Source organism: Nestor notabilis, unplaced genomic scaffold (genome assembly GCF_000696875.1).
Source record: "Nestor notabilis isolate BGI_N333 unplaced genomic scaffold, ASM69687v1 scaffold14501, whole genome shotgun sequence".
Taxonomy (NCBI): domain Eukaryota; kingdom Metazoa; phylum Chordata; class Aves; order Psittaciformes; family Psittacidae; genus Nestor; species Nestor notabilis.
This window is the reverse complement of record NW_009914325.1, coordinates 858-28738: the sequence shown is the minus strand read 5'-3', so window position 1 is coordinate 28738 and position 27881 is coordinate 858. Positions and strand designations below refer to the sequence as shown.

The 27881-nt window shown below is 52.4% G+C and overlaps 1 protein-coding gene across 1 annotated transcript; it reads right to left on the bottom strand.

The window, feature by feature from the left end:
• Positions 1-4446: 4446 nt before the first annotated feature.
• Positions 4447-26959, bottom strand: LOC104412797 (ciliary neurotrophic factor receptor subunit alpha; the record flags this gene model as incomplete). The annotated part of the gene is made up of 5 exons (XM_010023612.1): positions 4447-4592; positions 6300-6480; positions 18286-18449; positions 25756-25922; positions 26744-26959. Coding segments are annotated over 5 exons (874 nt in total), but the record flags the coding sequence as incomplete, so codon positions are not given.
• Between the last annotated feature and the right edge of the window lie 922 nt (positions 26960-27881).

The window sequence follows — 27881 nt, the reverse complement described above, 5'->3', positions numbered from 1 at the left end:
CAGCACCATGGTCGCTGCACAGCACCATGGTCGCTGCTCCTCCTTTATCCATTGAAGTGAGGTACCCCATCAAAGCTCATCTCTCTCAGCCCAATTTGTGATAAATACATTGCTTGTTACCACCGTGGGTCTCCAGGCTCCTGGGAAGCTGGTGCAGGAGCAGGGAACTTCTCTATTGGTTCAGTGAAGATGAGACTTCTGCTATCACCCACCCCTCGGTTCAGACCTGCTCCTTGCAGAGCCTGGGGAGCTCAGTGCAAGGCTACTCTTGCATCAGCAACAGTTGAAAACAACACCTAAGATGGGATTTACTGCCACATATGTGGTGAGAAGATGCAGGGACCTATTGCACCCAGCTGATGTATTGGATTTCAGGTTATGTGATGCACAGGTCTCTCTGAGCACTGTAATTCCCTCTTTCTTCCTGTATGGATTTATACTGTTAAGTGGATGGATTTTCTGCTTGGCAGGGATGCTCCTCTGGGACCTTCCCCAGTTTGAAACATCTCTGCACATCTGTACATAATATTGCTGGGGCACTTAAAGAGTGGGCTTTTACGACACCCCTTGCTTTATGGACTGCTGCTTAATCTGGCCAGGCACTGTGGAGGGGCTGATGAACAGCATCCCAAAGCCAGCAGCAGGCTGTGTACCAACTCCAGGTGCTGGAGGATGCCTGGGGCTCTGTGTGACAGCCACCACTGTTGGATGGCTTCTCATACAGTGGGAGCACTGCTTTCTTGGTCCCTGAAACAGATTGAGAGGGACAGGTTTCCTCTGCTTAATAACCTGAGATTGCATGCCTCCGGACCAGGCATGGAGGTCCAGGGTGGAGATGAAGGCAATTTGTCTGTCTGGGATGCTTCCCCCCAGGCAAGGGCTGGGCCTGACATTTTCATGTCTGCTAAGAGCTGTCCCTTCCCCCTGCCCCTAAGAGCCATCTGCTATGGTAAATTACTCTGGCTTTTAGCACTGTGAATCCATAATTAGTGCATAATTAATTACCAGATGTTTTTAACACTAATGAAACATTAATAAATGACTGAGGCATGTTGTCTGGTAATGGAACATTAACCAGTGAACCAAGCCAGCACATGAGCCAGGACTGCTGCTGGCAAGGCCGAGACAGAGGCAGGGCTGCATGGGACTTTGCTTTCCTCTTATAAAGCCCCAGCATGGTTAAAATTACAGCAAGTGCCTGGTGGGAGCTGGCTTTGGAAAGCCAGGGTTGTGACTTCTTCACTTCCATCCTTTCACCCACCCACCTACTCATGCATCCATCCATCCATCCATCCAAATGGGCAGGAAATTTGCTAAAAAGTGGAGATTTTTTCCCCCTGGGATGAACTGCAGCTTGATGACACCTCTGCTCTGGTTGGTGTTCGCAAGCAACGTACACGGGGAGAGGCCAGACCCTGACACAGTGTGCTCTGTTCACTCATTGCCCCTGTGCCAGGTTCCCGTGAGCCCTGCCCTGATGGAAGTTTAATTCAGAGCATCTGGGCCAGTGGCATTTTCCTAATGTGAAATTATTAATCAGACAAGGAAAGTGCATTAATTGGGACTACCTGCCACCTCCAGCCTCTGTGCTGCAGTGGGGCACAGGCATTTCTCCATCCTTCTGCCTGCCCGAGTGATATCAGGGTCTGGCAGGATTTTGGGGACACGTGGTGATTCCCGAGGGCCCATGAATGGAGACATATGGCACAGGGTGGTGACAACATCCCCTTTACATCACACAGGGTTTCCAGGGGTGAGCATCCCCCTTGCACCTTCTCAGGATGTCCTAAAGGCCAGTTTTTGGGTCCCCCATCCCTCTAGGGAGATAACACTATGGGCTCGGTCCTCAGGGCAGGCTCTGTATCCCCCTCACTGCCATCCCCACATCACCCCCATCACAGCCAGCACCACACACAGGAGCGGGGCAGACCAAACCCACCCACTCCAGACAAGAAGGGAAATAACAGCCAGAGCTGCTACACATCATGAAATGTTCATTTAATGAAGACGGTCTCTCCTGGTGCATGTGTGTGTGCGCGTGTGTGCGTTGTCTGTGTGAGCTTATTTTTATCCCCTCTATTTTTTTTTTGATTCTTTTTTTTGTTTTTTATATATATACATCTATAAAAAATTCAAATACAGCATGTCAACAGTGGGAATACTAGGACGTACGGTATTAAATACTGCGCTTGGGTCCAGGCAGGGGCAAGAGGAGGTGTCTTTACAAAACAGGGCTTGGGGCAGGATTTAGAGCAGAGCAGGCACAGGGACAGCTGGGGACAGCTGGGGACAGCAGGGGACAGCAGGGGACAGCAGGGGACAGGTCTGCAGGGCTCCAGCTCTAAAGGCAACAGCAGAGCTATGCTGCTTTTGTTGGGGAGTGAGACAAGTACGTCAACGGGGGCGATTCCCTGTATCCAATGTAGTTAAAAGTTTGGTGGTGATGTGGGCTTGAGGGTGGTGAAGGCTCCTGCAGGGTGCTGGGGTGGGGCGGGGGGAGCCAGAGGGGCAGCTCCAGGCGCTCAGCAAGGGGCAGGGGGGTTTTATTGGTATTTAATTTCCTCCTTTCTTTCCCACTAAAACCCTGCCCGCTCCCTGCTCCCAACCACACTTGTGAAAGCCACCAGTTCTTCCCTCCATAATCCATCCCCTCAGAGGAGATCAAGACCCCTCTCCAACCCATTCACCCCTTCAGCTTCACCATGCTGTCACGAGCTCGGGGGAGCGAGTCCGGTCCTTGGGGGGACCCCCATCTTCCATAGGGGGGTCCTCAGCTGGGAGCATCATTCCCCTCACCACCCCCCCCATTTTCATATCCCCTTTTCTCCGTGCACCGTCACACTCCCTGTCACCTGGGTGGGTGCCGGGGTGGCAGGCACGTCTTTGGCGTGGGGGGGGTTAGCTGTATGAGCGGGGTCCTCAGCTGCAGCACGGTGACCGGGCTCGCTTTGCCTTGCTTGGGAAAAGGGGCATGGGGATAGAGGGGGGGGGTCAAGTGCGTCTCCTCGCTCCGATCTGGGAGAGGATTTTGTGGCTCCCCATGGGACGGCAGCAGCTCTGTCCTCATCTGAAGCGATGGCAAGAAGCGTGATACGTCCTCAACGTGTGCAAAATCGAAGAGATAAAGAGACTCAACCTGGGAAAGAGGGTAGCGAGGCGCAGGGTGGCAGCGGTGGTGGGTGGTGGGAAGGCGTCTTCTGCGCTGGGATGCAATGGACGGACAGATGAGGATCTGCGAGCGGAAGGAGAGGGGTCACTGGTCCTGCTCCATGCTTGGCCATGCCCGGCCACTGAGGGGACTCTGAACAGGATTTTGCCTATTTCCACAGGGAAATTCACCCCTTACCTGAACCCAGGTGCCCAAACACATCACCTCCACCTCCTCCTCCCAGGGCTGGACCCTGCCCATCCACTCTTGGCTGTGTTTTCCTCCCTCTTCTGTTGCCACCGCTAATGTCACATGTGGAAGTGACACAGCCAGAGAGGAGCATAGGACCCCTCGCCCAACAGAGTTGCCTTGCAATAGATCCTCCTTGGGCACTGAAGAATGTGTGGCATATCCCTTATCCCACAAAGTGACACAAAGGACAGATCCCCCAGTCTTTGGGCAGTGTGGGTATGGTGAAAAGGGATGGGGGGATGCCCTTGAGACAGCAGCCCAGGCCCAGAGATGAATAGGGACTGAGGAGGTGTCTGTTCTCTTCTCCCAAGTAACAAGTGATAGGACAAGAGGAAGAGGCCTCAAGCTGCACCAGGAGAGGTGTAGGTTGGATATTAGGAACAATTTCTTCACAAAAAGGGTTCTCAGGCATTGGAACAGGCTGCCTAGGGCAGTGGTGGAGTCACTGTCCCTGGAAGTGCTCAAAAACCATGTAGATAAGGCCCTCAGTGACATGGTTTAGTGGTGGACTTGGCAACTTGGGGTAACAGTTGGACTTGATGATCTTAAAGGAGTTTTCCAAACTAGTTGATTCTATGATTCTATTTTGGGGCTCTCCAGGCTGCCAGCTCCATTAGAAGCCAAACCAAAGACATTTTTGAGATGCATCTTTGAATTTTCTGATCTTGGATAGTTTTTCCTCTGTCACTTCACAAAGGGCTTAGATTTCCACGTGGTTTCTTGGCCTCTTAAAATATCATCAGTGGGGAGGGGAGAGGGCTGCTGAGAACGAGACATTAAAGACTGATCCCTCTGTAGGCTTTGTGGAAAATATCTGAAAAGCCATTTTTGAGATCTCTCCCAGAACACACAATCTGGAAAAGCAGCCAGGTTGGGTGCATATAAAATAAAACTGCAAGAAAACCCCCAAATGGCTCGTTCTCAATGCCTTTCACACACATCCTGATCAGAACACCCCGTTCTCCCAGCCACGCTGGAGCCCCTTGAGTCCCCATATCCCTGCACCCACATCCAGTCTGTTTCACTCATGTTTTGAGTGATACTCACTAAATAAAGAGGACGCCATAGGCAGCCAAGACCAGTCCAGCTGTCCAACACACTGCCACAGCTCCGCTGCCCACCACGGCCCCCTTGTCACAGATCTTGGTGGTGGGGGGTGGCATGAAAGAGGAGGTGCTAGTGCTTGTTGTCTCTGCAGGGAGGGAAAGATTAGGGGTGCCCGGAGATGTGTCCCATAGGGGCAGCTCCACTTCCCTGCTAGTGGGGACATGGCACTGTCTTGTCCCCAAATAGCCCCTCTCACTGGTAAGCCACACTAGGGCTGTGATTGGAGGCTCAGATAATGAGCCAGGGGATGATGTGGTGCATGAGACTGTCCCTGCTTTGACACCGGACCAGAGATGCTTGCACAACCAAGCAGAGCTGCGCATCCCTCCCAGACCCATCCAGCCCAGCTAGACTACTCTGTGCATCAGTTTGGCAGGAATTTGTCTAAGAACTCATGGTGACATGGCCACAAGTGCTCAGAAGAGAGCATTCCCTGTCCAGGGAACATCCCAGACATGGCTGTGGCTGCTGGGCTGGTTCACAGGGCTTTTTCTCCTCTGTACAGGACTAGATGGGTTGTCTGTCCTTGTGGAGGGATGCAGGATTGCAGGGAGAGCTTGGATGGTCAGTCAGGCTGAGGCAGCCTTGGTCACATCCAGAAGGTCCCAAAGTGCCTCCAGACAATCTGTTGTGGATAATGAGGACACAAAGATCTGTCTCAGCATCTTTCAGACCCCACTGAGGCGTCATGGTGAGGTTCGGCCCCAGAGCTGGACTGTTGCACATCAGCCCTGCATGGCTGCAGCCAGGGACATGCATACAAGGTGCATGTGTGCGAGGGACATGACAAACAGAGAGCAGGAAAGTGCCTTTGTGAGTGGTATTTGTATTTGGCATGATGCATGTGGGTATAGAAGCAAAACCCAAACCCTAACGCCAGCACTGCTGCATTCCTTGGAGGGGATTATCCCCCTGGGGATGACGGGCTGCTAATCCCTGCTACAACCTAACCCCCCCGGCACCCTCCTGGGTGCTGGTTTGGCAGGTGTGGGTACCTCCATGTAGGAGGCACCACCATCCAGGTCTTGCATGTACCGCATCCCCATGCAATGAGCATTGCCAGGGCCCTCAGAGGTTCATGCGTGGCTCTGGTAGCACACAGCATTGCGCACATCTGGGTTAGAGCTTGGAGGATGGGAACACTGAGTACCCCCTTTCCTTACATGCACATCTGGCCACATCACATCTGCAGTCTTGACTAGAAGCCTGGTGACTGCCTGCCTGCGCAGCAGTGGTTCCCCCCTGCCCGGTGCCAGCCAGGGCAACCAGTGCAGCATCCAACCCCAGCCCTTCTGGGAAACAGAGGGCTGATAACGCCCATTTGGACACAGTCCCAGCTCTTTCCTAGAAACAGAGGCTTGTTAACTTTGTGGCTTTTATTTTGAATTGGCACTGCTCCGAGCTATTGTGCGGGGTCAGAGGTGTGGAGGGGGTAGGACTGGAAAGGGAGGGCCAGAGGCCTCGGGGAATAACAATAATAACAGTAATAATAATAATCATCATCATAATCGTCATAATCATCATCAAAATAACATGACACCCAATCATCCTGGTGATGAGGATACCAAAACCAAGTAAGCTGGGTCACTCAGGCCACAGTTGCACCCATTGTCAGGGCCATGGGTTGGGGGTAAAGTGTAGGGTGAGGGGCTGCACTCCCCTCAGGTGCTGGGAGGATCTCCTTGGCTGGGGATGGAACTTATGTGAAGCCAGACAAGGGGGACCCTCCCCCATGGCTCATGGGTACCCTGGCTGTGAGCACAGCCTGCTTGTACTGGGAGGGGGCTCTTACCTGTGATCTGCGCCTCCGTGGTGAGGTGCTTGGGCTCCTCCGTCCAGGGGGTGGCATGGACAGCCACGCTCCAGTCACTCCATGTGCCGATGTCGTTGTCTTTGGCCGCCACTTGGATGATGTACTCCTTGCCAGCATAGGCGTCCGTGATGGTGTGTGATGTCCCGTCCGACAGCTCAACCTGAGGGCAGCAGGGTGGTCAGGAGAAACCCCAGGCACCAGGAGGTATGAGACAATCAGCAGGTTTAGCTTCGCTAGAGGATGACAGTGAGACTTTCAAGGCACTTTGGGAAGTTCTATGGGGTTTTAGGCAGAGGCATGAGCCCAGGACAGGGCTAAAAGGGGACAACTTCCCAGTGGCAGCTAAGCTAAAGGTCAGTGAGACCCTGTCCTGCTCCCAGACTTGAGTTGCTGGAGCAGAATGGCTTCCTCTAGAGGTCACCAGAATCTAGCAGATGCTTGGGCAGGCTCCACTTGGACGTGTTGGTGTGGCTGGGTGCTGAAGCTGGGGTGTGTGCACACGCCTTCTGGGCATCACTGCCAGAGCTGTCATGAGTCTTTCCCAACCTGCCACCCTGCTCCCCTGCCTGCTGGCATCCCACTGGCTCAGTTTGCATCCCTCTGGCTGGGACCTTGGATGAGGATCGAGCCGTGACTAGCTGTCTTTCCTAAAACAATTCCCTCTGTCCTGGTGTCTCTGCTGCTATGAGTGGTCATCCCATTTTGGGGATGCGGCTGCTGGTGCAATGGTTTGATCCCAGGCTGTGTCCACACCTTCCAGGGATCTCTGATCCACTTGGATCGTGGCTCAAGGACAGAGGGAGGGATCATAGAATCACAGAATGGTTTGTGTTGGAAGGGACCTTAAAGCTCATCCAGTTCCAAGCCCTTGCCTCGGGCAAGGAAACCTTCCACTCGAGCAGGTTGCTCCAAGCCCATGTCCAACCTGGCCTTGAACACTGCCAGGGATGGGGCAGGCACAGCTCCTCTGGGCACCCTGTGCCAGGGTGCAGATGCTCAGCAGAAATGCACCCCATCGCATGGCCAGCAGTGAGCAGACACGCCTGGCTGACAGAGGAGGGCTTAGCACACAAGTGACCTTCCAGGGACAGAGCCAGGCTTGGCCTCTGGGTCCTCTCTGAGGACACAGAGCGGACCAGGGCAGGAGCATCCACAGAGACTGTGTGGGAAATGGCCCTCCACCAGTCTCTGAGGCTGAGGACCAACACGCTGCCAGCTCCATTCCCCTCTGCTCTACCTGTGTCCCCATATGGGGACATGGGGCACCCCTGGTCCTTCGCTGTGCCCTGGCTTACACAAATCATCTTCTTTCCAAACACATGTTGGTCATAAAGATGCTGGAGGGATGAGGGATGGTGCAGGTCTGACATAGCCCATCTGTGAGTGTTGGTACCCAGCCAGGGGCTCGTGCTTGAGCAGAACAAGTGGCACCTCACAGATGGGGGAAACTTCATGGCACAACTCATGTGGGTTGTCCAAGTCTCCCCAGCCACCCAGAGGAGGGTCAGGCATTGGGACCACTGATACCTGAGTTTTATTAAGAACTCAATTCAAGAACAGGACCAAGATGGAGCCAAAACCTTCTGTCTGGTCCTTGATCACATCTCAAAGCCCAGAGAGAGAAAAGCTGCACTGTTGGGCTGCCCAAGGTGCCTGGGCCAATGCAGCTGCAGGACAAGGCTGCCCTGGCACTACAGCTTTACATATACAGGGATGGTGCGCACACAGTGATGAGTGGTGGGCTGGCCAGTGGCCAGTGTGATTAATCTTGTCACCACGCATGCAGGAGTACCTGAAAAGATGGAGCTTATCCTGAGAAAGACCCAGCCCTCTTCCAGTTCTCCCAGTACAGCATGTGCAACACCCAGCACAGATATAATCCCTTTGGCACACAAACTGCAGGCCCTCCTGGCTTCTACAGTCATTCTTGGGGATCCCCACCAGGGATGCTTTCTTGCTCCAGCTAAGAGTCTTTCCTTCCCTATTCCCTGTCCCAGCACCAAATCCAACCTGCTGCCCGGCACAGCAGGGCCCTTGGCCTCTGAGCTCCCAGCTGCTCACACTGCCCAGCCTCAGATCACAAGAGCCCCACATCTGGAACACATCTGGAGGCAGGCCTGGCCAGTGTCCCCCCCTCAGCCATCACAGGGCAAAGGGCTGCGAGGTATGAAGCTGCTACCAAAACTTTGCAGGGGAGCAGCACGGAGAGAGGTGTGTGTCCATCACAACACTGCAGATTTGGGGTCTGGCTTGAGGGAGGCCAAGCCCTGCCTCTCCTTGCACCAGCAATTTGGGGCTGACACCCACAATGCTGGTGGGATGCAAACAGGGCTTCACTTCACGGCTGTGCCAAGCTGAGGTGTGCCTAAGACCTAAACCACTATTAGCAGAAGCGCTGGGACATCTGGTACCCAACTCCACCCCTACCATCAAGGGGACAGCTTCCCACTGTGCCGTAAGTCTCACCATTGGGTCTGACCCATTGGCAGCTACTGGGGGTATCCACCAAGGGGTCTGTGGTCAGAGCCAGGCATAAGGGCAGATGAGACCACTGACTCCAGTGGGGCTCTGTGCCGGGTACTCCTGAGTTTCCAGCATGCTGAAGAGGCCAATAGCCAGCCCTGGGGTCACAGGCACTGCCTCTTGTCCAGATAATGGGATTAGGCTTAGAGCAATCCTGTCTAGCTGCTCACAGGGCCCCAGCATAGTCTATACAAGAACGGTGGCTGCTTCCATCCCTGGCTGGACACAGCCCATCCTGAAGGAAAAGGGGTTTGGGCCATTTCACTTACGGGATAGGTGAAAACTGAAATCCTATGAAGTCTGGGCAGAAGGGAGGATGGGGAAAAGAAGATGAAAAGGATGCAGGTCCCTCCTGCAGGACACGGCTATTCATCCTCCAACCCACAGGGACTCTTGGCTGAGACCCATCCCACCAACCCCACCAAACTCCAGCCCTCCTCAGCCCAGACCAAAGCCAGAGCTGGATCAGGCTCTTGGCATCCACTGCTGCACCCAGAGAGCTGAGGAGGCAACTTATGCACCTTCTTCTCACAGGGACACACCTTCATGGCCCAGGCTCCCAGGAAGAGTAGGCAGAACAGGACCCCTGTGGCACAGTGAGGTTGTTCCTGACACCCAGAACCTGGGATTGGTGCCTCTGCCACCAGCTCTGGTCACTGTCACAGCAAGACAGGACACACGTACAGCACTGTGCACGCCACACAGCAGGGACCCACCTGGATGGAGTGTTTGGTGGCATCCACCAATTTAGATTGGTGATGATAATGTGACCATTAAATAATTCCTAATGACACAAAGTAAATGAAACCTCATCGGTGAGCTGCCAGCTCCCTCTAAGCCTCTTTTTCCCAGCTTATCCTGTGCTGGGTCAGGGGGTGTTTTGGAAGCAGGGAATGAGCACAGGCTCATTCCCAAGGCTGCTGGGCTTATCCGACTGATGTTTGCCTCTCTCAAGGTCTTTCAGCATGCTCCAAGCCCTGCTGGCTGCTCCCTAGCCCCACAACAAGCAGGCTGCAGGCAGGCCAGCCATGATGAGGTCCCAATGACCTGGCCAGGCTGTTGCTCCACCCGGAGTGTTTACTCCAGCCCAAAGAGCCCTCCTGGCTGAATGCTTCCTCTTGGGAGCAATTCCTGCCTCTCCCCAGTTGCAGCCAGCCTGCAGTTGAGTGTTTGCAGATGGAAGGTTGCATGCACAATGGGGTCAAGGCTGTACCTTGCCTGGCAGGGGGATGTTCCCCCAGGACCCAGGCTGGAGGACCTGGGGGACCTTCCTTGGAGGACCTTGGAGGACACTGCCCTAAGCAACTCTTTAGCCTTTAGCAGACAAAAGAGAAAGCAGAAGAGACATCATCCACCTCTCCCCACACATATGACCTCTGCATGCATCACTTCTGAGCCGGGCAGTGGGGGGACACATCCAACATTTACCATGGTGGGTGAGAAAGACCCTGGGTGGGTGCCTGTGGCTCAGCAGCAGATGGAAAGCACAAGGAGACTGGGTCCAACCGGACACAAACAGGGAGAGCTGGAGGTGGGGAACAAACTGGGGAGGTTGTGGAGGGACGGATGGACACACAGCATCAAAGGCAGAGGGAGAAATTCCTTAATCTGCGTCCCTGCCACACAGAGACAAAAGTTGGAGGAAGGCTGTGCATGGTAATGTCTGTGGCTGGGGGGGTCTGTGTGTTGCTGGCTGCCTTTGTGCACCTGCCAAAAGTCACTGTGGCTGGCTGTGAAGTGCTGCCCAGATTAATGAGGGATCAGCAGCCAGTGCAATGCAGAGCTATTAGCATTGCAAAGAAAAAAAAAAAAAAAAAAAAAAAAAAAAAGGAAAGAAAAAGAAAGAGAGAAATGGGAAAAAAAAAAAGCCCTTGAACCCAGTAATTCAGCTGACAGCTCGGGCTGGGATCCCATTCCCTGCCACGGCCAATACCCCCATCAACCTGCCTGGGATAACAGGGATGCTGAGGGACAGACGGTGCTCATCCACAGCCACATTGATGGGACGGAGACATAAACCAGGGCAGGTGGAGGGGAGGATTTCCCAGTGCTTGCCTCTCCCCCTGTCCATGCTGTTCCTCCTTCACACGTGCTGGCACCCTGGGGACATCCACATGAGCCATCCACACCATGCACCCCAACAGGGGGTGCCCTCATCCCACTCCCTGCCCTGACTGGCGTCACTGCCTCGCAGTGCTCGGCACGGCAGGAGTTAAGGAAACCTTTACCCTCTCTGTGCTCCCCCGTGTTCCTGCTGCCCCCAGCCCACCCTGCCAGGGTGCCCTGGCAGTAAAAAAGGTCACTGTGCTCTGTTCCCACCCAGGCTCTGCTCATGGTCCAGCGTGACCAGGTAGCAATTACTTGTGAACAGGGTGATGCACAGGCAGGGCTGAAGCCCAGATGGCCTTTCGAAAGGGATGTGGTGGGGGTAAAAAAACCTCAACCCTCCCTCCCCCAGCAGCTGGTCTGGGGGCTGGTGTGTGTTGAAAGGAGGCGGAGGGGGAAAAGGGGGGATCAGATGCCTCCTCCTCTGCATCCCACATGAAAACGTGTTTGCCAGCTCGCCCGTGGCGGCAGTGGTTCTGCTTTCCATTCCTTGACACCTCCGGCTCCCCAGCGCTGCTCCCAGTGTGGGAAGGGGGTGCTCCTGGAAAGGGGTGTGAATCTGGAAATGCAGGGATGGGGAGCTGGCACCCCTCAATCCCATGGCAGGGGTGCACCACCTTTGTGCTTGCCAGGACAGAGACCATGCTGGTCGTGTATTGACATACACTGGTGGTGTATTCTCAATACAATTCTGCCTTCCCCAGAATAAAAGGAGCACCTCAGCTATTGTAGGGTGAAGCTGATCTACTCATACAGCCTGTGCCTCCAACAGCAAGTGGGAAAACATGGAACGAAACCTTTTGTAAGAGCACAGCCCGGGTCTGCCATGCATTTCATGTCTTCACAGCCTCCTCAACCTGTGGAAGCTCCACAAATTATCCTGAATAATGGAGGAAATGGTACTGGGAGGTGAATAGGGATCGATTTCAGAGCCTTTTTTCCCTGCAACAAGAAGCTAGATCCTGTCTCTTGGCTGCAATGAGTATTGCAGGGACTCGAGCTACAGAAGTAGCTGCTATTTCAGGTACGTTCAGTCCCTGCGATTGCAGGGGGATCCCAGCAGGCTCCTACCTGCCCTGGTGAGAACAAGCTAAACCAAAAACAGGAGTAACTCCTCCTGCTGCTGGGGAGTGCAGGAGGGTTGCTCCAAACAGCCACTGCAGCCCATGAAAAGATGTCACCAAGTGGGAATGAGATGTTCTGCTTTTCCCTTTTTGAAGCCACGTCTGGAGAGCAAATAGGTCTGACATTCATTACTAATAAACGAGCTCCCAAATGCCACCTCTTTCCACAGTGCCGCAGGAATCAGCTGGGCTAACCCTAGACAAAGCTTTCTGCCCTGACTTTGGAATAACTGAAAGGTTGGGAAAAGAAAATAATCTCCCCCTTTTTCTCTGCCAGCTGGGTAGTGGAGGAGCCCAGCAGGGTCTGAGCTGCTGTCCCTGATATCACCTGCTCCAGAAAGGCTGCTGTGCTGCTGCTGCACATAGCTCAGCTCTACTACTGGCCTGGGAGGACGAGTGTCACACCAGATGCGGCTGAACGGCTCCCTTCTGGCTTAAAATAAAGAGCATCTTTGAAAGCAGAGCTGTAAGCTCGTTAATAACAGGACTCTTCCTCTGGATGCTCTGTCCCCTCCTGCCAAGTGACAACTGGCAGAGCTCACTTTCACTTGTGGCTGCAGGGAGGATGGGATCCGGGATGCTCAAGGCACTCAGCACCAGCTCTAACCTTGCTCGGTGCTGGCATTTGCTGCCTGCAGATACATTCACCATGCTGATGCATGGGGTGAAAGCAGATGGGTGCAGCACTGTGGGGCCCGGGCACCTGCCTGGCATGGTCTGAATGCAAGCAGGGGAAGCTTAAGTTTGCTGCCTCCATCCTACCTGTGTAGCTGTGCAAGCATGTGAGTGAGCACAGGCACATGGAAGCATGCATGGATGATCTGCTGCTCCAAGCCACCTTTATGTTTGCCTTTGGAGGCGTGATCCTGCTGGGTGCTTGGTGCTTTTAGGTTCCCAAGGGTCCCAAGCCTGGCTTCATCCCTTCAGGGATGGAGAGGTGATTTCTAAGCACTTCCCACTTCCATCCTCGTCCAAGGCTCCAGCCCTGCCTGTCCCAATGCCAAGCAACACTATTACAGCCTCAACACTTTGCTCCCACCTATTAGTTCTTTTTTTTCCCTTCTTTTTTAATCACTGACTTTGCAGCCGTGAGGGAAAGGGAGAGAAGTGCTGCAATAAAAGCTGCCATCCGTGAAGCTGTAACCCAGCTCGCTCAGGGTGACCTCCCTGCCAAGGCTGTCTTGCAAAGAGGGGGAGCACAGGCAGAGTGGCAGAGGCATGGGGGGGATGCAGATGGGTGCAAAGAACAGCACCCGCCACAAAGTGACATTGCTGCTGGGGAAGCAGCTGCGGCAGGCGGTGGCACTAATTGCCTTCTCCAGCTCCATCCCTCCCCCTTGCCTGTCGCAGGGAGGATATACACCTTAGCACACAGTTGCAGGTTGTTTCAGGCTGTGACATTCACCTATTTGACCCAAAGATGTTGCTTTGTGTTGGGAGATGAGCCTGAGGGCATCCTGGCAGCCACCCCGACACATGAGTGATGGTGGCCAGCTCAGAGAACCATACTCTCCTCACGCCAATGAACCTAACCACTAAGTACTTGGCAACACCCACAAATTGCCTACTCCTATCCCCAAATCCCCATCATTTGCCTGGATTAGAAATGGCACAGATGCCTGTACTGGGAGCTCTGTGCCCCAGCTCCTAAAATCCCAAGGTGTTTGGATTCTCTTCTCTTTAGAACCTCTGCTTCTAAAGAAGGACATTTCTAGTCTTTGCAAATGCTCACAGACGTGGCTTTAATGCTTCCAAAACAGAAGAGGAAGGAGAGAACCCAACCACATTATTAGCTTTAAATATCTCATGACCTTTTACTGCAAATCTCAAGATCTGAGGTGCAGCCCGCCTCACGGTTCGTTAACATTTCATGTTGTCAGCGTGGCCAGTGGGTTCAATTAGACTTTGCAATGGCATCTGCAAATTGCTGGCAACCCACTGAAGGAAATCCTCTCTCAGCCTGGCCACGAGCTCTGACACTGCTGAAGAAATACTTTCTGAGCCTTGCCACATTCCTGGGATGTGTGCCGAGCTGGTCGGTGCTCAGCACTTGAGATCCCCCCCCAAAAAAACTGGGAAAAGTGGAAATCCTGCTCCCACAAACACTATGAGGTGGGAGGAAATTGGGTTCAAGACCTGCCCTGGGCTCCCCAAAGATGCTCAGGGTGGTGCCTGGCCACCAGCTTGCATCTAGGAGTGAGCATGCAGACGTGCTTGCAGGGAGATCGTATGTGTGAGTGTGGTGATCGCTGCTGTTGCGAGTTAACTGAAGGAGCCTGTAAAACCAGAAACAGGCTATTAGCAATCCATTAGGAAAGGGTATCCAGTTCCAGCCTAGGTAAGCCATTAGAGGAACATCTGAGAGCATTAGGAGAGCTCGCTTGGGGCCAGGATGGGGCTATAAAACAGAAGAGGAAACCATGCTAATCTGGCTTGAATTACAAACTTAAAAGCAGGAGAAAAATAAAGGATACCCTAAACATTTAATGTTTTATATTTAGGAGACAGAAGGGGAGATTCTGCCAAAAGGAGAGAATAAAAAACCTGTTTAGGCTACAAATATCCCATCTTTCTTCTGGCAGAAGAGAAACCACTAGCCCCTATTCCAGAAAGGGAGGAACATGACTTTAAAGTTGCTTGAGTTTCAGAGCAAGCTCTGTGCTGGTGGGGTGAAGGGGAGTCATGATGTGACACGATGTGGCACAGCTGCATCCTGAACAGCCAGGAAATGCCCATGCCCAGGTTCAAGGGAGCTGCACCTTGATAGTGCAAGGAGGATCCAGAACATGCCCCATCGCACGCTCATGTGGAAACTCATCATCATCATCTCTCCGTGATAATGGGAACACAACATCGTAATTCCCACAGAAAACTGCAACATGAGAGATGCTAAATAGCCTAAGCAGAAAGGTGCTGCTGAGCAGGGGAAAGGGGGTGCAAACAGCACACTGGGGCTCAAACCTGCCTTTGCAAAGTGCTGGCAAGGGAATGAAGGTGTCCCCCTGACACCTTCTGACTGAGAGGTGTCTCTCCCTGTGGGGAGAAACTGCATTTATGGCTAGCTCTCACAGCAGTGGTCCTGATAAGATCCACTTCTCCTGCCATGCATGGTTTCATCTTCTGGTGCCAAGCCCTGGCATTATTAAAATCCTGAAAGAAAAAGCCTGGGAGAAAGCAGATGCTGATTGAATCAGGCCGTACGGTATTCGACAGCTCGACATCCATCTGATCCTATTAGTGCTCATTCAGTCCTGCCTGCTGAGGTGCTGTGCATAAATCAGACCCTGCAAAGATAATGGGAGGTAGAAGGGTGAAAGGGGAGCTGCTTATTCTGACAAGAAACACCACGTGTGAGTGGGGTCTGCATGGACATTCCTGGCTCTGGGCAGTCTCCAGTGTTCTTTGTGGGTTTATTCCCACAGGGAAGTTAGGCTTCCCATGGGGCTGCCAAGAGGGTGGCGGGAGATGCTTAAAACCAGGCCATGAGGGGTTGCCATGAGGAGGCAGGGATGGGGCTTACCCTGGGGACCTTGGGCACACAGGATGTGCTGGACCATGAGGTTACCCAGCTCCTCCGGGCTGCTGGTGGAGAATTCTCTTCTCCTAGGCTGCCCCATTGTCAGCAAGCAGGTTGTGTGCAATGGCTTTTCCACGCCAGCAGCCACAGGGGACAGCATGAGCCAAGATGGGGGGCAGCTTGTGGCAGGACACCTTCACCTCAGCAAGAATTAAGACACCCCCATGCAATGTGGCATGCATGACCACTACTTCCTTTCTCAGGGAACTCGTCCCTTCAAGGAGAGACCCAACACCACCACCACAGGATTAGCTGGATGGCTGAGACAGACTTGGCCCTACCAAACCACATCCTTCCCTTTCCTGGCTGGATTTGAGGGAATAAGGACATCCCCAAAGATGCCAAGCAATAGGTCAAGCGAAGCAGAGCACAGCGTGGCTTGGGCATGCTCCCAGCAAGCTAACATCAGCAGGGTTCATTTTTGGGTGCAAACCGCTGCATTTGCAGGGTATCCAGATGGACTAAGCAGGCTGAGCATACCAGGGGGACCTGGGGTTGGAGCAGCTCTGGCTGCTGCATTGCTGTGGTCCCCTGGTGTTTGGGAGCTGATTGGATTAGGCTTCACAAATACAGCGTGGCTTGGGCATGCTCCCAGCAAGCTAACATCAGCAGGGTTCATTTTTGGGTGCAAACCGCTGCATTTGCAGGGTATCCAGATGGACTAAGCAGGCTGAGCATACCAGGGGGACCTGGGGTTGGAGCAGCTCTGGCTGCTGCATTGCTGTGGTCCCCTGGTGTTTGGGAGCTGATTGGATTAGGCTTCACAAATAATTCATCTGACGAATAGTGGCAGTTTTCCTCAAATCATCCACAAATCAGATTTTTCATTACCCAGCCGGCGGGCCAGAGACTCAGAAAACAAGGCTGGTACCTCACTCGATGAATGCTTGCGCTTGCTCACAGAGCAAATTATTCCCCAAGCACACTTCTCCATCAGCCAGTGACAGGGAACATGTCTCTTGGAAGAGGATATATTGATTAAATGCAACACCCAGGACTGCTGTGCCCTCATGGGCTGTGGGGACATGAGCCTTTCACAGCCCTTCTTGCACCCACCATGAGGGGTGGTACCTCGAGCTCTCTTGGGTATCTTTAAGTAGGAGAAATCAATATTTTACTGCTCTAAAACTGCATTTTCTGGCCAGGGTGGCCCTTCAACCAGCATCACCAACACCTCTATGTATTTCCCACCTTTGCTGCCTGCCTAAGAGCACTGATGGAGATGCCACACCACCCCTGCAAAGGCCTGACCCTGCAAATATGATACCTAATACCCACTGATGAAGGGACCAGGCAGCCTGAGGGTGCTGAGGCAGGAAGCAACTCACTGGGTCTCCCACCAGCTTTGGGTGCAAACCCCTACATTCGCAGTGTGCTTGGCTGGATCAGGCTATAGCAGGGTAAAAACATCAGCTATTTCCACAACAGTATCACATCTTGGAAAAAATGATATTGTGTTTGGTGTTTCCCTTTAAGAGAAGGGCAAAGAGACAAGCAGAAGAACCCTACCCCTACCCTCCTCTGATTTTCCAATACCTAAAATGACTCCCGCACCTAAAGAAGGGCGTACAAGAAACCTGGAGAAGGACATTTTATAAGGGCATGTAGGGATAGGACAAGGAGGAATGGCTTCAAATTGGCAGAGGGGAGATTTAGATTAGATCTTGAGAAGAAATTCTTCATTATGAGGGTGAGGCATTGGAACTGGTTGCCCAGAGAAGCTGTGGCTGCCCTATGATTTTCAAAAGCCATCAGCAAACACTTCAATCTGAAATACAACCTGTGGTGCTGCCTCGTCCAAAAACCCAACCAACACACAGTGGAAAAGTTGTCCAGCAGAAAACTCCACTTCACTCCATGACACAGGTAAGCTTCTCCAGGACTGGATTCTGCCTCCTATTTGTCTTTTCTTGGGGGGAAAAACTGCTTTATCAAGCAAAGCACCTCATTAGCTTTTGACTGGCCCAGCTCGGTGCAGAGGGGATGCTGGATGAGCCATGCCAGCATAGCGGCACCTCTCCTCGAGTGCCAGATTGCTTTTCTTCACAAGCTGAGCATGCAAGCAGCCCACAGAGGGGAAATAAAAAGCCCATTTGTTATCTTCCTGCTGCTAACAAATGAAATCTGTCCTCTGGGCTGCCAAGGATTTCACTGACTATTTTTTTTCTTTTTAAAGAAACAAGAAATAAAAGTAAGAAGTACGATATCACCGCAGCAGCCGCTCCATGACGGTGCTCAGAGTTACGGCGAGCGGTATTTTATCTTCGGTTCAAAATCTAAATGTGGCAGAGGCACATTTAAATGTGGTGACATTTATACTTTAAATGCCTTTTACATCTCACTGGCAGCTTTTATACAGAACATATGTATGGAAAGTAGACAGGGGACATGGATGAAAATGTGGAGCAGGGAGAGCCTGCAGAGGCATTTGTAGGTAGAATGTAAGTTATAAGAAATACGGTGAGGAAGAGAGAAGGGAGGAGAGACAGAGGAGGAGAGGGAAAGGGTCTGGGTTGCCTGGGCAGGAAATAGACATTCTTTCTGGGGTCTCTGACCAACTGTTCCTGATGCAATTTGTTCACAGCCACCATCTCCCCTCATTCCCTCCTGCCCCAGCCAGCTCAGCATCACTTACATGTTGCCACTGGTCCAGGATGAGGGGTCGATACCGCAAGAAGAACTTGAGTGGGAAAGACTCAGGGTCTGGCCAGGACGAGGGGTTTTGCCATGATACCTCCAGCCTGCGAGGATTATTGGGCACAGGTTTGGCCACCACGCTCTCTGGAGGGTCTGGTTTTACTGGAAGAGAAGAAGGTAAAGCTTTGTACACGGCATTCTGACACCCTGACTGCAGTTTGCAATGTGTGCTTTCTGAGGAGAGCAATCAACATGTAGAATATCCTTTTCCCCAACTAATTAAATGCAAATATCCTTTCTGTTGTCCAGGTCCTGGCTCAAAATAAGGAGGGGCCAGTGCTGGAGACACACAGGAATAACCTGGCCAGGGCACAGAACGTCTCTCCTCCCCAGGGATACTTGGGTCAGGGTGAGGAGCCCACCAAGCTCAAATTCTGCACATCTGATTTCTATGAGTCTGATCCACATTCAAATCTGCTTACCTTGCAGAACCATGGCAATTTGGCCCTTGGGTTTAGGGCTGGGCTTTTGGGGATTGAAAGTATTTAGGGATGTGGCCCATCTTATTTGCCAAGGGTGAATGCAAATGTCAGCTTCCACCCCAGAGATATCTCTCAGCCCTGCTCTGCTTTTGGGATACGCGGATATTTTCTTGCTACCCCACCAGTATTTCAAGTGAATATTAATTGGCTGTGACCTATGCAACATGCTTTGAAGTTGCAGCTACTTTTAGAGTGCTGGGAACAAATCGCAGACAGGCTGTGATGAACGGCATTGCCTGTTGCAGAATGAGCCTTGCTCCCTTGCCAAGGGTTTGCTCAACTCCTGACAGCTCAAACTCCCAATTTGCAATAGCAAAGCTACAAAAAGACCGAGATTTGGGTACACCCACACTTCTCCTTTTTCCCATGGTCGGGAAGGGGCTGGGCAAGGGGATCTGGATGCACAGCTGTGCCTGGGGTGGAAGAGGGCTCTCTGTGCACTCTAAGAATAGCAATGCATATGAGTCCTCATGTCCCAGAATGGCTTTTAACCCCCTCCAAAGCCCACACGCAGGCCAATGGATCCCTCCCGGCTTGAAAATCTCTGGATTGAGCAATGATCCTCTGGTTCTGACCACATCGAGCAGTAGCTTGTGAAGGTGCCAACATCAAAGTCCTCTCCCAAGCATGAAGGAGGGATGCTGGGGGCACGGGTACCCCCTCTCTGTCTGGTATAGCTCTTGAATTGCACTCAGAGCTCTCCTCCTCCCTGCTGACCCCAGGGTGGGAGGTGGTATCTACACAGGGCCTTCTCCCTGGGAGAGGAAGGAGGTGATGGTCATGAGTGAGCTGTTCCTTTGCTAGCCTTCTTGCTGCCCACAGCCCTGCCCTATGTGTGAAGGGCATCTCTCCCTCTTCTTGAAGCTGTATGACACTAGGCACTGATGTGGAGCCAGTCAACTGCAAGCGGTGTTGTGTGTGGGCTGTTCTGTGCCACCTCTGCTCTGGGATGATGGTGGAAGTGCAGCAATGTCCCCAGGAAGACACCCTCCCTGCTTGCTCCTCTTAGGAGAAAACAGCTTGTGATGCTTTCAAACCCCCTTTCCTGGCTGTGGATGAGGCAGAGGGAGGCTGCTGAAATGAAGCCACAGCCCAACCACTTTGGTGGGACCCAGAACTGGACCTGTTCCTCCAGAGACACAGCCCACCACCATCTCCTTCTGTCCAACCCTCCCTCTCAGTACCTTGGCACACACTCTGCTCTCGTCCTTCTTCACTATCATCTTCACCACCACCTCCTATTGCCTTCCCTCTGCCATGGTGAGTGCAAGGAGGGCTGCAGAGCTTCCTTCATCCCCAGCGCACTCAGAGGATTCCTGGAGGTTTGGGTACCAGCTGGAGAACAAGCACCCATGGGCCTGACCATGGGTGCCTACTATCACCTCCCAGCTCCCATTGATCCCTCTCTGTGGCAGGGTGTGACACAGTTTTCCATTTAAAGCCTTATCCTTGGCAGGAGGGATGACTTTCTGGGGCTGTGCCGTGCTGAGCTACTCCAGATGGCTGTGCAAGTCCTCTGCTTCTTTGCATCCCCGTGCTTGGGCTGGACATCAGCTTGCATCGACAGGGACTTGGAGTCCAAACACATACGGAAAAGTATAAATCCAGCACTGGCTTGGCGGGCTTGGTTTGCAAAACAAAAGTCTGTTTGGCTGAATGAATGCAGATGACGGTGAACTGCAGCTCTGCAGCGAGGAAGTGGAAAGGAAAGCACTGGGCTGGAGACGGACTTGATGGGATACAATCTGCAGTAAAGCCTGGTCCTGCTTTTTGGGATGCTTAAATGCAGTTGTTTTGGGCAAGGCAAAGCTTGGGCAGCAACAAGAGGTGCCACTGTGGTGGACTGTAGGAAAGCCAAAGGAAAGGTGCCCTGATGCAGAGGTGGGAGTTACCTGCCCATTTTGCATGGATGCAACCCCAGCCCCGCTCCTGTGGGTTACAGACTGCCCCTGGTGCACAAGGGAGGGCTGCCCTGGCTCCAAGCAAGCACCATAGAGCCCAGCCATCAAACAGGGCTGTACTCCTGGCTGCAGCAAGCCTTCAAATGGCACTGTGTGTTAATGGGAAAACCAGCATCCCCTGCTACCTCCCCAGTCATGTCCCCAGCGCTGGGAATCCTGCCCAGGCTAGAAAGTGCAGCAGGGGCAGCTCCTCCAAAAGCACAAAGCCAAAGCTGTTCCTGCCACATTCCTCCAAGGTGTCAGGAATGCAAGAGCCAGGAGAGGGGACTGCACCCCTCGCAGCTGGTCCAGTGAGTACAGACCTACGTCTCTTAGGACAGACCTCGTTACACTGTGCACATCATGGGAACCATCAGGGCCAGCCTTGCAAGAGCCAGATGAGGAACGAGTGGAGATGGGCTATGTCCAGCTCCCTGATTTCTGTGTGACCTTGAAGGAATCTTTATCTTCCACAGACTCCCAGGTGCCTGCTCCACACATGGGGATGACTGTGCTCCTCCTTCCCCAGTCTTTGTCTGCCTCTATTTAGCCTGCACATGGCAAGTCAGGGGCTGTCTGGCTATATATCAGGCAGCATAATAGAGCCCTGTCCTCAGTGAGGGCCTGCAGGCAGTAACGTAATAAAAGCAGTAATAGTAATAATAATAATGGATGATGGGCATTAGGCTGAGTACTGGTTAAGCTGCTATAAAACCAGATGTAATATTATCCTGCAGAGCTGAGGGAGCATCATCAGACATTCCTAGGAAGAAGACTTGGCTGGAAGGCGACTCACAGCTCTTCCCACTTGGTTTTCAGCTGCCACGTCCAAGTGCTAGAAGAGCAAGGTGGGATCCTGCAGCTCTGTGGAGAAGGACCTGAGGGTTCTGATGGACAACAAGTTGTCCATGAGCCAGCAATGTGCCCTTGTGGCCAAGAAGGCCAATGGTGTCCCAGGGTGCATTAGGAAAAGCAGGTAGAAGGAGGTGATCTTCCCTCTCTACTCAGCCCTGGTGAGGCTTCGCCTGGAGTGCTGTGTCCAGTTCTGAGCTTCTCAGCACAAGAGAGACATGGAGCTCCTGGACCAGGCCCAGCAAATGGTTACATGATGATTAGGGGACTGGAGCATCCCTCCTGTGAGGAAAGGCTGAGGGAGCTGGGCCTGTTTAGTCTGGAGGAGACTTAGAGAGAGGATCTTAACTATGCATACAAATACCTTAAGGGCAAGTTTCGAGAGGATGGGGCCAGGACTTTTCAGTGGTGCCTAACAACAGGATAAGGAACAGCAGACACAAACTGAAACACAGGATGTTCCATCTGAATATGAGGAAGAACTTCCTTATGTTGAGGGTGGCTGAGCACAGTAACAGGCTGCCCAGAGGTGTTGTGGAGTCTACTTCTCTGGAGATACTAAAAACCTGCCCAGACATGATCCTGTGTAAACTGCTCTAAATGGCCCTGCTCTAGGTGGTGGAATAGATGATCCCTTCCAAATCCAAACATTCTGTGATTCTGTGAAGAGCTGCAGAAAGCAGCTTTTCCTAAAGGCTCTGAATGCTCATGCTTAACTGTGTCTTTAGCTATCCATCACCCCTGGCTGTGATAGACATATCTCAAAAGGAAGCCTCGGGTTCAGAAAGGCAGCTGAGACCCTGCAGCAGGGAGGGGGCCTGTCACCCATCCCATCTCTCCAGTGAGCTCTAAAATGGATCCCTTGTGGCCATTAAATATCCCCTGGCATTTTCCATGAGCAGAGGGATATTAAACTCCATGTCTTAGCCAAATGTCAGTCTAGGTAATTTAATTCTGCCTCCATAAGTAGTATGAATTGAACTGACCTTCTGCTTAGGCAACTATATACCCATGTTCAGAGATCCTGAATTTCATACAGACACAGGCATGTTTGTCCTTACGCAGCCCCTACGAAATGCTTTGTGTCTTAATCACTCCAGAGCTGGAGCTGGGAGAAGCAAATGACCTTCCCAAGGTCACACAAAGGATGGATGGCAGATGTGAGGAAGGCACCCATTCCTGCCGGGCCCTGTGCAAGGCTGCTTTCCTCCTTTTAATGCTGTGCATCTTCCTATGCTAATTTACTCCAGGCTCACAAGAGGAGAAAGGTGCTGGTGTTGCTGCATGGTGATGATGTCCCTGCTTTCCTGGAGGATGCATGTGCCAGCTACCTGGTTCTTGAGCTAAAACACAAGTGAGGAAGGTGGCATTGTGCCCTGGAGTTACACAAATGTCCCCATTTTGTCCCAGCCATTTTGAGGAGGTGGCAGGACAATTTCCAGGAGCAAGATGAGGAATAAGGCAGCCTGGATCTCCTACCTATGAAAGGTGGGTCCAAAGGAGTGGAAAAGCTTTTCCAGTCATCACTGGAAGAGCCAATGCAGAGTGACCCCTCACATCTGGCTGCTAATAACCAGCATGGAACAACCACCAGCGAGGCATGGGCTTGAGATAGCAAAAGCTGTCATTGTTCCAGCAGGGCATGAGATCAGGGCTTCATGCCTAGGGTTTAACCTCCATGCAGAAGGTGTAACAGTTTTCTCTAGGCTAAGGAGAAAACACAAGTGCTGACGTCCCCGGCCCTGGGATTTTAGGAGAAGCATCGTGCAGTTGCTGTTTGACACTATCTCTCCATTTTAGAGGATGCTGTGATACTCCAACACTGTGATCTTCCAACCAGCTGATGCAATGGCTTTGTCCTGAGCTGTAGGTTTTTCACCCCTCCATCTAGCAGAGTGAAACCCAACTTCCAACATGAGATCTCAGCCCAAATTATGCTGGTAGAGATCCCCAAGGAACCTACTGTATGATAGATCCACACTGCTGGGACACAGCCGTGGATTTGCAGCTGTTAAAGAAGAGAGCCAGAAGAGACACTGAAGTGCAGAAGCTGCTGTGAGCACAGCACACAACCTGGGGCAAAATTGCATGGCAAAATACACTAACACAGTGCACTTGCTTTAATTGGAAACAAGGACAGCATAAGGAGAAGCTCCATTCGGGGTAGGTGGCTGTTAATCTGCAGCAGCTGAGTTCATCTGGTAAAGACTGCTATGCCTGTCGACTGCCTGCTTGAACACTAAATCAGCACCGTGTCTATGCTTCTTATGCACAGTGGCTGTATCAAATCCCAAGGAGAAGAATTTCATAGCTGTACAGAATTTTAAGGCCACTGGATATTGAAATGTTTATGGGATCAGGGTGGTTCCATGGTGCAGGACACAACCCTTCCTATCAGTACTTCCCCATCACCCCTTTCCCAAGTGTTATCCTGGAGGGTCTTAGGCCATCTGCCATGTGGTGCTGGATGGTCTCATGTCCCACCACAACCACTGGGACATGTACATGGGACGCACCCTGAGTCCCTCCAGGCACTCTTGCAAGAGGCAGTGATACTGCACCCATGCTAACGGCTGGCCTGGGGCAGTGCTGGCCTCTGCTCACTGCTCCTCTGACCTGGGCTGAGTTCAAACTGCTGGGATGGATCCGGCTTGTGCTGGTGCTGGGATGCCCGGGGCTTGCAGCTGGGTGTGCTTCCCATAGGGGTTGCCCTTGTGTGCTGGATGGAGGGCCAGATGTTTGGGAAGCCAGGCAGGGCATGGGTGGGATGCAGATGTTATAAGATGATGCCCAGAACTCCTGCAGGAGGGAATGTAAGGAACTCGGAAAATGCAGCTTAATTACTGTTCTGGGCCCTGCAGGCTGAAGGTTACCTTCAATTTTAAGGAGTGTATCTTCCACAAACACAATAATTTCCATTTAAAGGCACCCAAGTGACTGAAACTCCACACTTCCCTGCTAAGCTCTTTGTCTTGTTATCAACTTCTGCAAGGCACTGCTGAATACAAGCTTCGGATATGGATCATGGCTGCAGAGACAAGACAGTAAAGTCCCTCCTCCAAAACAATTTCCCTGCTCTATTCAGGCACCTTGTTTCTTGTTTGATGTTTCCCAGGATTTTGGGTAAAAAGGGAAAATCTGGGATGGCAGCAGAGCTCCTCTTCTGGCACTTCCAGCCACATGGGACTGGGACGTGCAGCACATCGAAAGCAAAGGATGACTGCTGGCTGCACTTCAAGGATTAATTTATTTGTTTTTCTGGTCCAGTAATTGCCACATGTAACTTGCAAATTGTTTTTCAACGCGTTCCTGAACTCTATTCTCTCCTGTTTTTTCCTGTTCTTTGAGGATGGACAGTCTTGTCACGGCACTGGCTGTAATCCGTCTTTTGCTGGTGGCAAAAGCATTGTGCCCAGCTCCCTGCTTTGCCATGCTTGGCCATGCTTGGCACTGAATTGCTCAGTCCATGCTGGTTCTTCAGTCAGAGAAGTATCTGTACCATGGGAAGTATCACTCAGCATCTGCTGCCCGTGTAGGATAGTGAAGAGATGTTAAGGGGGAAATAAGAGTTTTAGGAGCGTGTCAGGTAGGGGCTGATGGACTATGACTGTGGGAGGGCTTTGTCCTGACTAAGAATGCGGGAAAAAGGATAGGACATTTTAATTTCTTTTCCAATCCTAATTCTCATGACACTACTTTCAGCACAAAGACCAAGCCACTCTTTTAGGAACAATAGGGGCAAGAAGAGCAACACCATTTGGACCGTACCAGTTTCGCAGCCCTCTGGCCTGATGTATGGTAACTGCTTCCCTAGGCTCAAGCAGGGAGCAGCTCAGCAACCACAGGAGACCTGGACCACTGGGAATGGGACCAGGCAGGGCACTGACAGGACCCACATGGGGGACCCGTGTGGGCATCCTGCCTGGCTCCCCCAGGATGCTCTGGTGCTGGCATGAGTGACATCAAGGCCGTGAGAATAAGGAGGGCACCGGGAAGATACTGGCTCCATCTCATGCACGGACAGGCAGAGGCTCTATCTGGGGAGCCAGCCTGTCACTCGGGTGTGTGTCACTGCATGCAGAGCAAGCCAACCCCAACACCGTCTCAGAGGCCAGTTGCGGGCGCAGAAGTTACCTATGGCGAACTCGTCAAAGGTGAGAGTGGTGGAGCTTTTGCCCAGAGCATTCGTGACTGTCAGAGTCACCTTGTACTTCACAGTCGAGAAGAGCTGGAGGTACCTGATGTGACACCTGTTTTTGGGAAAGACATCCTTCTCGCAGACCATCTCTCTCGTGCCGTGACTGGGAAGAAGAGGTGAAAAGAGCTGTTACCTATGGAGCAGTGGTAATGTGCCCATGCTGCTGGAGGGAGGAGGCAGGAACGTGTCTGTTCCTGCTCTGCCCATGGTCCCCATTCACCAGCCCCTGCCACAGCCAGAGGGCTCCTTTCCTTCCACCAGGAATTCTGCAGGCTCATGTGTGTGATGTTTTATCCTAAGCCTGCACAGAGGTGAATGTCCTCACCCTGTCATGGAAAGGATGAGACCCTGCTGGCACTGGGGTTGGCTCTGTCCCTCCTGTGAGAGGAATAGGGTCTCCTTTTGCTGGTGACACAAGCCCCAGAAGATAATGCACAGCACGAGCGTGTACAAGGGCTGTGGCAGGACCCAGACACAGGATTGAGGGGAAAAAAGCCATGCCATGGCCAGTTCTAGGTGAGGGACACGGCTGTTGCCTGACCACAGCCAGTGTACAGCAGAAAGAACTGTGTCTGTGCCAAAGGTGCCAAAACGCAGCAGACACAACCTCCATTGTGGACAAGTAAAGCAGAGAAGATGGAGTTGGGGTCATAGAAAGGGGACCTGGGAACTGGTTTTACCCTGGTTCCCCTCTGAGGAAATTGGGGTTTTCTTGGAACAGAGCCCTGGTGCAAAGCATCCAGTTTGGATGTCCCTGGAGCATCCTTTCCCAGGCCCATTTTTGGGACACTGAGCATATGGGACCAATATGCTCATCGCAGGTCAGACCCCCTGCCCCAAGACTTCACAGCAATACCTCATACCTGCTTTGGGCTGCAGGGACAAAAGCTCACCCCGCTGCACCCTTCCTTCCCAGGCACTTACATGACGGAGATGTTGAAGGAATTAGGGATGTAGGTGGGAGTGGGCAGGTGCCAGCTGCAGTAGAAACCCTTTGGGTAGTTGTTGGACCGGCACATCAGCACTGGCTCCTTCGGGGGGACTGCAAGGGGAAGAGAAAAAGCCTGTTGAGGTGGGATTATCACCAGGTTCTGAACGGGGGCGTGTCCCAACTGCTCCCAACTCTCAACCGCTGCCAGCCTGGGAAGGGACACAATTTGCAAGGGGAACGTGGTCTGTGTTCATCAGCTGCATGAAGGATCTGGGAGCCTTTGTCCCATGTCTGCTGCTGCTGTTCCCCATGAGACCTTGCTTCGGGCAGCAGCTCACCTCCTCCCCTGGCAGCTCAAATGAGAGATGGAGTGACTGAGGAGATTGGCAGGTACCAGGGCAAATTGTCTTCAAGACTGTGACAGAGACATCACTGGTGGGGAGGAGGTGTTGCTCTCTTGACCCCCTTAAGCTACAGCACTCACAGCTTTCTGTGCTATGTCCCTGGGGAACAATAAACTTGTTGAGGGATGATCCTCCGAAAGACCAGAGGTCCTCAAAGGGAGGAAGAAGAACCATTTGTGGCAAGACAAGGAGGAACAACCTTAAAACAGCAGAGAAAATCCAGCTTTGCAGGACTGGAAGTGTTAAAGCTTTCAGCAGCAGGGTAAAGCATCCCACCCCAGGGCCCTGCCTCCCAAGAGACACGGAGGCAAATGGGGATAGGATGAGAGCATGCAGCAGGGAGCAACCTTGCTCTGGCTTTGTCAGTCAGTTCTAGAAGTTAGAGGCAGAAAATGTTAAACCCAACCAAGTGTTCACACTGCAGTTGGCTTTCTTGGACCTATGTGCACTCCGTGCTCATTGCAGGAACACAGACAGAGCTGCAGGAAGACTGCGAAATGCTGAGGGCCTGTGTGTGCAGGAGGAGGAGATGTGGTACCCTTCAGATGATAAATTTTGCCCTGTAGGTTGGTAAAACTCTTATCTGTACTGACACTGAAGTCAGCTCCTCTCGGTACATGGAGACTTGCACTGCAAAGAGCAGAGTTCCGCTCTAAGTCCCGCACCCTGGCACAGTACCTTGCCATGAAATGCACTCCCTGGGCTGGACATGCACCAGGGTTCTCTT